The sequence below is a fragment of the Colobus angolensis genome, unplaced genomic scaffold, assembly GCF_000951035.1.
Source record: "Colobus angolensis palliatus isolate OR3802 unplaced genomic scaffold, Cang.pa_1.0 Scaffold72, whole genome shotgun sequence".
NCBI lineage: Eukaryota > Metazoa > Chordata > Mammalia > Primates > Cercopithecidae > Colobus > Colobus angolensis.
The window spans coordinates 3154964-3165942 of NW_012120932.1; the positions used below are offsets into that span (position 1 = coordinate 3154964).

The 10979-nt window shown below is 44.0% G+C and overlaps 1 protein-coding gene across 3 annotated transcripts in view; it reads left to right on the forward strand.

Moving 5' to 3' along the window:
* The window catches only part of ZNF169 (zinc finger protein 169), a 42623-nt gene extending 32078 nt beyond the window's left edge, over positions 1 to 10545 (forward strand). Inside the window, exons 3-5 of one of the 3 annotated variants that reach the window (XM_011927479.1) lie at positions 1206 to 1332; positions 1821 to 1916; positions 8002 to 10545. In XM_011927479.1, coding sequence (XP_011782869.1) covers positions 8686 to 9924 — 1239 coding nt within the window. In that variant the 5' untranslated portion in view covers positions 1206 to 1332; positions 1821 to 1916; positions 8002 to 8685 and the 3' untranslated portion in view covers positions 9925 to 10545. The remainder of the gene's footprint in view (positions 1 to 1205; positions 1333 to 1820; positions 1917 to 8001) is intronic. The other 2 variants (XM_011927477.1, XM_011927478.1) reach the window with 2 other exon arrangements.
* Positions 10546 to 10979: the final 434 nt, after the last annotated feature.

Consider the following 10979-nt stretch of genomic DNA (forward strand, 5'->3'; position numbering starts at 1 on the left):
TTGCTCTGTTGCCCAGGCTGGAGTGTAGTGGTGCAATCTCGGCTCACTGCAACCTCCGCCTCCCAGGTTCAAGCAATTCTTTGCCTCAGCCTCCCAAATAGCTGGGACTACAGATGTGCACCACCACATCCAGCTAAGTTTTGTATTTTTAATAGAGGTGGTGTTTCACCATCTTGGCCAGGCTGGTCTTGAACTCCTATCCTCGTGATCCACCCACCTTGGCCTCTCAAAGTGCTGGGATTACAGACGTGAGCCACTGCATCTTGCCAGAACAGCATTCTTAATGGTGAAAGATTAAATGCTTTCCTTCCACAATTGGGAACAAACCAAGGTTATATCTGTTCTTACCACTCTCATTCAGCATAGCGCTGGAAGTTCTAACCACATTAGCAAAGAAATGAAACTGTTCCTATTTGCAGAGGACGTGATTGTCTGTGTAGAAAATCTCAAGGAATGAAGGGAAAAAAAGCTTTTAAAGCTAAGTAAGTTTAGTCCGGTTGCCGTGTAGAAGATAAAACAGACAAACAGTTGTATCATGTCATAGCATGAACATATGGTCACTGAAGTTAAAATACAATACCATTAAAATTACTAAAAAAAGAAGAAAGCTGAAGAAATTCTTAGGTGTAAATCTAACAAAACGTGTAGGGTCTGTTTGCAGAAAATCACAAAATATTGATGAAATAAATCATAGACTGTCTAAACAAATGGAGAGACATACTATGTTTATGGATTTGAAGATCCAACATAGTAAGGATGTAAGTTCTCACCAAATTGATATACAGGTTTAATGGGAATCCTATCAAAATTTCAGCAAGGGCTTTTGGAGATATAGACAAGATTATTGTAAAATTTGCATAGAAAGGCACAGGCTGTTTTAAAATAGCTAAATCAACTTCTAACATGGAGAATGAAGTGAGAGGAATTGGTTTACCTGATTTCAAGTCCTGCTGTGTAGCCGCGATAATCAAACGTGTGTTCGATCAGTACAACAGAGAGCCCAGAAAGAGAACCAGCATCAGTGTATGGAGGGGATGAATAGTCTTGAACATATGGAACCAGGTTTCAGGTTAAAAGCAGGATCTATACATCTGACTTGGGTGCTGTAGGACTGCTTTCTTTCTGCCTTGACTGTGGTTAGTGGCTTAAGTTGGTTAGTGGGCATGGCTGGCTGTTGAGTGAGCAGGGATGTGTTTGTGTTACAGGCATTGATGGCCTTCCGGGATGTGGCTGTGGCCTTCACCCAGAAGGAGTGGAAGCTATTGAGTTCTGCTCAGAGGACCCTGTACAGGGAGGTGATGCTGGAGAACTACAGCCATCTGGTCTCCCTGGGTAAGGCTGGCCTGTTTAAGGTTTCAGATTCTGCTTGTGGGCATTTTAATCTCTTACGTAGCAGCTGCCATGCTTCTGACTCAGAAAGAAAAACAGTTTTTTCCCCTATTCCCCCAGAGAATGCCTGACTTTAGTAGAGCAGTTTTATGTGTGTGTGTGTGTGTGTGCTGTGAGCGTGTGGTGTGTCTGACACTGCATTTCAGGCCTGTTTACCTTGGCTGGGCTCCTCCTCTAAGGTTATCTTCCTTCAAAAGGAGGAATATTTTTATTGACTCAAGCACAGGGTAGAATCAACATATTGCTTTTAGGTCTAGGATCCCCTCCCTGTATTCATCCTGTCTCAGCATTCATTGTTTACTCCACCCCTGCACCTCCCTATCACCTTCCGGGTTTATTGCATTCCTGGGTTGGCTCTGAGTTCTGAGATAGCCTCTTAAACCACTAACTCAAGATCACCTTGTTTTTTTTTTTTTTTTTTCTGTGAGTAGGAATTGCATTTTCCAAACCAAAACTCATCGAACAGCTGGAGCAAGGGAACGAACCTTGGAGAGAGGAGAACGAACATCTTCTGGACCTTTATCTAGGTGAGTGGGGAACCCTGGGCAGGCGAGGGTGCAGGGTGGTGAGGAGCTCAGCAGGTAAGGAAGGAGGGGCTGTTTTTGAGGTGCTAGGAGGAAGTTCTTCTTCTTCAGGCCTCCTAGGCCACTGGGAAAGGCTGCATGGCACTGCCTGCCTTCCACACTGTGTGCCTCCCCCCAGGAGAGGGCACCCCTGGCATTCCATCTCCTTCCTCCGTCAGGGAGCCTCACTCCTCACTTGGCTTCCTGTCTCGAGCATATTTAGGATTTCTCCATTCTTGGGCTCATGTGGTTGGCGTGATCTTCAAAACAGTACCTGTCCTTTGAGACTAAGTCCTCTGCCCCTGTTTTTTTTTTTTTTTTTTTTTTTTTGAGACAGAGTCTTGCTCTGTCACCCAGGCTGGAGTGCAGTGGCAGGATCTCGGCTCACTGCAACCTCTACCTCCTGGGTTCAAGTGATTCTTCTGCCTCAGCTTCCTGAGTAGCTGGGACTACAGGTGCCCGCCATCATGCCCAGCTAAATTTTTTTGTATTTTTAGTAGAGATGGGGTTTCACCATATTGGTCAGGCTGGTCTCGAACTCCTGAGCTCAGGCAATCCATCTGCTTTGGCCTCCCAAAGTGTTGGGATTATAGGCGTGAGCCACCGTGCCCAGCCAGTTTCTATTCTTAACCTGATAGCTTTTTTGTGCATCATTTCTATCCTGTAAATTCTCATAACTCTGTTTCTTTTATCATAGATTATTTAAGATTACAGCAAGGTATGAAAAACTGTACAATGAGTAGGGTTGGGGCAGCCCTATAGCCTGAGAGATAGCATGTTATAAAGCCAGGTAATAGCCCCATACTTTTCCTGATTGTGTCCTGTTCCTCCGCCTCTGTTTTCTGAGTTAGCATTCCATGACTGCCTTTATCCTTTTATTCCATCTGATGGGTTCTTCATTCATATAGGGTGTTGTTTTGCATGTCTGTAAACTTCTCTGCACATAATATTATTAAGTTGTTTCCAACTTTTTGACTATGAAATAATCTTGCTCTGTATTCTTGTATGCCTCCTTGGGAACACGTGCAAGAGTTTCTCTTAAGATATATACCAGCCAGGTTCAGTGGCTCACGCCTGTAATCCCAGCACTTTGGGAAGCTGGGGCAGGTGGATCACAAGGTCAGGAGTTCGAGACCAGCCTGGCCAACATAGTGAAACCCCATCTCTACTAAAAAAAGTTAGCCGGGCATGGTGGTGCATGCCTGTAATCCCAGCTACTCGGGAGGCTGAGGCAGAATTTCTTGAATCTGGGAGGCGGACGTTGCAGTGAGCTGAGACTGCGCCATTGCACTCCAGCCTGGTCGACAGAGCGAGACTCCATCCCACAGAGAAAGAAAGAAAGAAAAAAGATATATACCTAGGTGTGTAGTAGCTGGTTCACAGACATGCATAGCCTCAACTTACATAAGTTATGCCAACTTGTGTTCTGAAGTAGACATGGCAGCTTATGCTCCCAGCAGGAGTCTATGAGAATTCTTGTTGCACATCCTCACCAGTATTTGGGATTGTCAGACCTCATGTTTTATCCATCTATTCAGCTGGAAGTGAAATCTCAGACGGGCTTTTAAGTTGCTTACTAGTGAGCATGAGCATCTTTTCATATGTTGCTTGGCCCTTCCTGGTTCCCCATCTGTGATTTGACCATTCAAGGTATTTGCCTACTTTTCAGTGGATCTATTCTTTTTGTTATTGATTTGTAGAACTCCCATATAAATTATGGAAACATTTAGGTCTTTAACCAGAATTAATTTTATATGAATGCTGGGAGATAGAAATTAATTTTTGCCTGCTTTATCTTCTTGTTTATTTTCATGGTTTCCTGGCATTTTATTTTTGTTTTGTTTTTTGCTTTTAAATATAACTATCTAGCTGGTGTTACACTATGTAGCAACTGAGTGCTTTTGTCTTTCTAAAAAAATTTTGTTATATAAAAATGGGCTGGGCACAGTGGCTCATGCCTGTAATCTCAGACTTTGGGAGGCTGAGGTGGGTTGAGGTGGCCTCACCTGAGGCCAGGAGTTTGAGACTAGCCTGGCCACCATGGCGAAATCCTGTCTCTACTAAAAACACGAAAATTAGCCGAGCCTGGTGGCGCATGCCTGTAATACCAGCTACTCAGATGACTGAGGAGTGAGAATCGCTTGAACCTGGGAGGCGAAGGTTGCAATGAACTGAGATCACACCACTGTACTCCAGCCTAAGCTACACAGTGAGACTCTGTCTCAAAAAAAAAGTAAAATAATGATAAAAATGTTATTAAGATACAGTAATTAAGGTATAAGATATGTTTTTAAGGTATAGTAAACTACACTTATTTAGGTGTAAAATTTGGTTAGTTTTGGTATATGTATACATGCGTGAAACCACTGCCACAACTAAAGTAACAAGCATGGCTGTCATCCTTGAAAGTTTTCTTTTGCCTCACTGTAATCCTACCTCCCACTCCTTCCTGTCCTCCCCTGTACCTGGGCAACCACTGATCAGCTTTCTATAATTATAGATTTGTCTGCATTTTCTAGAATTTGTATAACTGGATTATACAGGATACAGCTGGATTCTTCACTCAGCATAATTATTTTGAATTTTATCTATGATGTGTGTATCAGTAGTTTATTAATTTTTATTGCTGAGTATTCGTTTATGTGGCTAGGTCACATTTTAATACTGACCTATGGAAAGATATTTGGGTTTTCATTTTTGACAAATACAAATAAAGCTGTTTCAAGCATGCAAGTTCTCGTGTGAATATAATGCTTTCATTTCTGTTGAGTAAATACCTGGGCCTGGAATGGCTGGGTTCTATGATGATGGATATAGTCTATCTTTAACTTTTGAAGAAACTCACAAACTGCTTTCCAAAGTGGCTGCACCTGTTCACATTCCCACGGCAGTGTATGAGAGCTCCAGGTGTTCCGTATCTGTCGAAACTTGGCTTGGTTATTGTATTAATTTCAGACATTCTTATAGCTGTGTAGTGAGTGGCATCTTACTGTGGTTTTGACATTTTCTTAATGACCGATGACGTTGAGTATCTTCATGCACTTATTTGCCATCTTATATCTTCTTTAGAGAAGTGTGTTTTCACATCTTTTGCCCATGTAAAAATGTGGTTTCTTATTTTTGTATTATTGAGTTTGAGAGTTCTTCAGGTATTCTATATAGAAGTCCATTATCAGATATATGATTTACAAACATTTTTTCTGTGGTTTACTTTTTATAATCTTACTAGTGCCTTTCAAAGAGAAATTTTTAACTGGGATGAAATCCAGTTTTCAATTTTTTCTCTTATGAATTACAGTTTTGGTAGTGTATTTAAGAAATTTTAGTCTAAGCTAAGGTCAAAAAGATTCTCATTTTTTTCTTTTAGTAATTTTATAATTTTTAATTACATTTAGGTCTATACGCCTATTTTGAGTAAATATAAAAATGTACATAAATTCAGACTTCCCCTTTTTTTAGGGGAGGAAGGGCATACAAATATCCAATTTTTCCAGCACCATTTATTGAAAAGACTACCCTTTACTGAATTTCCTATGTACTTTTGTGGAAAACCAGTTGACCATGTATGATAGGTCTATACCTGGACTTTATATTTTTTTCTACTCCTCTGTTAGTGTCTCTATGCCAATACCGCAGTTTTGATTACTGTAGGTTTATTAGGTCTTGAACTCACTGTAAATCCTCCATCTTCTTTGGGAAGCCAAGGCAGACAGATAACAAGCTCAGGAGTTCAAGACTAGTCTGGCCAGCATAGTGAAACCCCATCTCTACTAAAAATACAAAAAAAATTAGCTGAGTGTGGTGGTGTGCACCTCTAATCGCAGCTACTTGGGAGGCTGAGGCAGGAGAATCGTGTGAACTTGGGAGGCAGAGGTTGCAGTGAGCCGAGATCGCACTATTGCACTCCAGCTCAGGCAAAGTGCAACGAGACTCCATCTCAAAATAAAATAAAATATCCTCCATCTTTGCTTTTTATTTTGCAAGTTCTTTTCGTTATTCTTTTTTTTTTTTTATATGAGTTTTAGAATCAGCTTGTCAGTTTTTATCAAAAATGCCTACTGAGATTTGGATTGGGATCAAGTTGAATCTGTATCAATTTGTGGAGAACTTACATGTAAATAATACTGTGTCTTACCATATGTGAACACAGTGTGGCTCTCCATTTACATAAGACTTCTTTCATTTTTGTCGGCATTGTTTTGTCATTTCTAGTATACAGGCCTTACATATCTCTTGTCAGATTTGCCCCTAAGTATTGTATTTTTTGATGCTATTTTTAAGTGTCAATTTTCAGTTGTTTATTGATGGTACATAGAAATAAAATGGATTTATGTGTAGTGACTTTGTATGCTGTAATCTTGCAAAACTCACATCTTTTTCCACTGGAATATTTTAATACGAAGGACCTTCTCTGTATTCCAGATGGAATGTGAATGGCAATCCCTAAAGCTGCTTAAGTTCCCTCTTGCAGATATGATCTTACTGACTCTAATCAACGATACAAGGAGTTTTTCTTAGGAATAGTATGGTCAAAAATAAGAAATAAATATTTTGTGATTAAAAATAGTTAACAGAATAACATATAAATCAGTATTCTATTTATAATCGTCTGCCTTAAACTAAGGGTCTTCAGTTAAATAGTTTAATTCCATTAAATTCTTCACTTCTGTTCTGATAGGGCACTCGAAGCCCTGATTCAGTTTCTTGCTATGGGTTGCTACTTGCGGGGTACATTTCTGGTCAATGCTCTTAAAAACTTGTTCCAGGGGCTGGGCGCGGTGGCTCACGCCTGTAATCCCAGCACTTTGGGAGTTGGGTGGTGGGTGGATCACTTGAGGTCAGGAGTTTGAGACCAGCCTGGCCAACATGGTGAGACCCTGTCACTACTAAAAATACAAAAAGTTAGCCAGGCGTGGTGGGTGCGCCTGTAATCCCAGCTTCTCGGGAGACTGTGGTGGGAGAATTGCTTGAACCCAGGAGGTGGAGGTTGCAGTGAGCTGAGATCCGGCCACTGCACTCCAGCCTGGGCGACAGAGTGAGACTCTGTCTCAAAAAAAAAAAAGAAAAAAAAGAACTTAGTCCATAATTACCTAGGAGTTATGGTATCAACTTACGGAAGCTGAAAGCACTGCCAATTTCCAGAGCCTTTAATTTATGCCATCATGGGAATTAGTATTATCTCCAATTGGCAGCCTATTTAAACCTAGAAACAAAATTTTTTGAAAAAGTCAATTTGTATAGTTTTGACAGTTTTGGATAAGAATATGCTTAAGCCAAAATATGTATAATCCCTGAAACATCTTAATGCTAATAAGTCATCTATTACTAACCTTCAAATGTTGAACTTCTCCTTAATTCGCCAGATTTTTTAAAAATCCTGGATTGTTGGCCGGGTGTGGTGGCTCACGCCTGTAATCCCAGCACTTTGGGAGGCCGAGACAGGCGGATCACGAGTTCAGGAGATTGAGACCATCCTGGCTAACACGGTGAAACCCCGTCTCTACTAAAAAAAGTACAAAAAACTAGCCGGGCGAGGTGACGGGCGCCTGTAGTCCCAGCTACTCGGGAGGCTGAGGCAGGAGAACGGCGTGAACCCGGGAGGCGGAGCTTGCAGTGAGCTGAGATCCGGCCACTGCACTCCGTCTCAAAAAAAAAAAAAAAAATCCTGGATTGTTGAGCAAAACAATGTGTGCAGTGTTGTGCAATGCTATTCGGGGTATATACTTGGCTGCAGTCTGCCCAGAGGCTAGAGGATAGCACCCTCGTTTGCCAGGAGGGCAGCATTAGGGATTCCTCTTCTTCAAGAGGACTTAAGAGTGTCGGTGCAGCAGTTCAGGAGAAAACTCACATCAGGCTGCTATGGAAGCCCCCTGGCCTAAAGCCTGTTCCACACAGGAACTAGTATCTCTTGCTACAGCTTATCTGATTCGTGGGTGCCCCTTACTTGAGTCGCCATAGTCAAAGAAGCCCAAAATATGGCTCCCGTTCAGATGTTTAGATCTTATTTATAGCATCTTCAGGATCGTAATCAGTCTGTTACTTACTGCAGCTCAGACACCAAGTTCTTGGCTCTTGCATAAACAGCAGGCCGAGCAAATGTTTCTCAGGCAAGGTTTCATAGGCATGAGCTGGAGCAAAAGCAAGAGAGCAGCGGCCAAGAGAGGAGGATCAATGTGTAACTCTACTTGCAGCAGTTTATAGAGCTGAAGCTGCCTGTGATGCTTTTTTGGACTTTTTAGTTTGGCTGGTAGGACTGATTTGTAGTGTGGGTTTTCTGTGCTGCAATAGAGCATGTAATGTGCCCTTGTGGGTTGGAAGAGAGGTCTTTGTTGTGAACATCTGAAGAAAACTGCTGGGCAGGTATTGCAATCCACAGGCCCATGTGGTGATTCTGACCGAGACTTTCTCTCTAGCAGAGCCTAGGACAGAATTCCGGCCCAGTCTTCCCCACCTGGTGGCCTTTTCTAGCTCGCAGCTCCTCAGACAATATGCACTAAGTGGTCATCCCACACAGATCTTCCCAAGCTCATCTGCAGGAAGTGACTTTCAACTAGAAGCTCCAAGATGCTCTAGAGAAAAAGGAGAAAGTGGAGAGACAGAAGGCCCCAACACCTCATTAAGAAAGAGGCCAAGCAGAATTTCTAGGACATTCTTCAGCCCACATCAAGGTGAGCCAGTAGAATGGTTGGAAGGGAACACAGAAGGAGGAGTAGACCTTCGCCTGGCCCAGAGGATGAGTCCTGGGGGGTCAGACACAATGTTGAAGGGAGTCGACACCTCAGAATCTGGAGCTGTCATACGTGGAAACTACAGACTGGGACTTAGCAAAAAGTCAAGCCTGTTCAGCCACCAGAAGCATCATGTGTGCCCTGAATGTGGGAGAGGCTTTTGCCAGAGATCAGACCTTATCAAGCACCAGAGGACACACACCGGGGAGAAGCCATACCTGTGTCCTGAGTGTGGGCGTCGGTTTAGCCAGAAGGCCTCCCTCTCCATACACCAGAGGAAGCACTCGGGGGAGAAGCCGTATGTGTGCAGGGAATGTGGGCGACACTTCAGGTATACATCCTCCCTCACTAATCACAAGAGGATTCACTCCGGGGAGAGGCCCTTTGTATGTCAGGAGTGTGGGCGAGGCTTTCGCCAGAAGATAGCCCTCATTCTCCACCAGAGGACACACTTGCAGGAGAAGCCCTTTGTGTGTCCCGAGTGCGGGAGAGGCTTTTGCCAGAAGGCATCGCTCCTCCAGCACCAGAGCTCACACACAGGCGAGAGGCCCTTCCTGTGCCTCCAGTGTGGGCGCGGCTTCAGGCAGCAGTCACTCCTCCTTAGTCACCAGGTCACACACTCAGGGGAGAAGCCTTATGTCTGTGCGGAGTGTGGGCACAGCTTTCGCCAGAAGGTCACTCTCATCAGGCACCAGAGGACACACACAGGCGAGAAGCCTTACCTGTGCCCCCAGTGTGGGCGGGGTTTTAGCCAGAAGGTCACCCTCACTGGACACCAGAGGACGCACACGGGGGAGAAGCCCTACCTGTGCCCTGACTGTGGGCGTGGCTTTGGTCAGAAGGTCACCCTCATCAGACACCAGAGGACACACACCGGGGAGAAGCCTTATCTGTGCCCCGAGTGTGGGCGCGCCTTTGGCTTTAAGTCGCTCCTCACCCGACACCAGAGGACACACTCAGAGGAGGAGCTTTATGTTGACAGAGTGTGTGGGCGAGGACTTGGCCAGAAGTCACACCTTATCTCTGACCAAAGGACACACTCGGGAGAAAAGCCCTGCGTTTGCGATGAATGTGGGCGCGGCTTCGGCTTTAAGTCTGCCCTCATCCGGCATCAGCGGACCCATTCTGGGGAGAAGCCGTATGTCTGCAGGGAGTGCGGACGTGGCTTTAGCCAGAAGTCTCACTTGCATAGACATAGGAGGACCAAGTCTGGTCATCAGCTCCTACCCCAAGAGATCTTCTGACCTTTCCTTTCCTCGTGAGTGTGAAGCTGGCAGAAATCACTAGTAAATGCTTCAGTTTCCTGAAATGGGATGGGAAAAAAAAAACGTTGCTTTCTTTCGTCGATCATGAGATAGTTGAATTTTGGTTTACCTTCTATATTCACAATTTGTCTTGGCTTGCTAGGGATTCCATAACAAAGTACCCTAGGCTGGGTGACTTTAACAACAGAACTCAATTTTCATATTTATGGAGGCAGGAAGTCCCAGATGAAGGTATGGGTAGGTTTGGCTGCTGCTAAAGCCTCTCTGCTTGGCTTGCGGATGGCTGCTTTCTGGCCACATCCTCCCGTGGCCTGTTTTCTGTGTGTATGCTTTCCTGGTGTGGCTTCCTCCTCTTGTAGGGATACCAGTCATTCTGGAGAGAGCCACAGCCATATGGCCTCATTTAACCTTCATAACCTTCTTAAAGTCCCTATCTCCAGATACAGTCACACTACGGGGTTGGGACTTCAACATGAATTTTTGGGAAACCCAATTTAGTCTATAACACTCCACTACCAAAGTTCAGGTCCTTCAAACATACAAAATACATTCACAGGATCCCAACAGTCCCAAAATTCTTTACCCATTTCAACTTCAACTCTAGATCCAAAATCTCATTTAAATATCATCTAATATCATCTAAACCAAGTGTGAATGAGACTTTAGGTACAATTCATCCTTAGGCAAAATTCTCCAGCTGTGATCCTGTGAAACCAGACAGATTATCTGCTTCCAAAATATTATACAATAGTGGGACAAGCAGAGGCTGGACTTCCCTATTCCAAAGGCGAGACATGAGAAAGAAATGAAGAATGATGGATCCTCAGCAAGTCTCAAACCTGGCAAGGCAACTTCCATTAGATTTTAAGTCTCGAGACTAATCCCCTTTGGCTCAGTGCTCTGCCCTGTGGGCCAACTGGATTGGCAGCCCTACTTTTTGGGCTCACGGGAGCTGCAGTGTCGCTTCCTTGACCCTGGGCAGTGGCTCCTGGCCCACTGAAATTGAGGAGGAGACACACTTGCCCTCTAGCCCT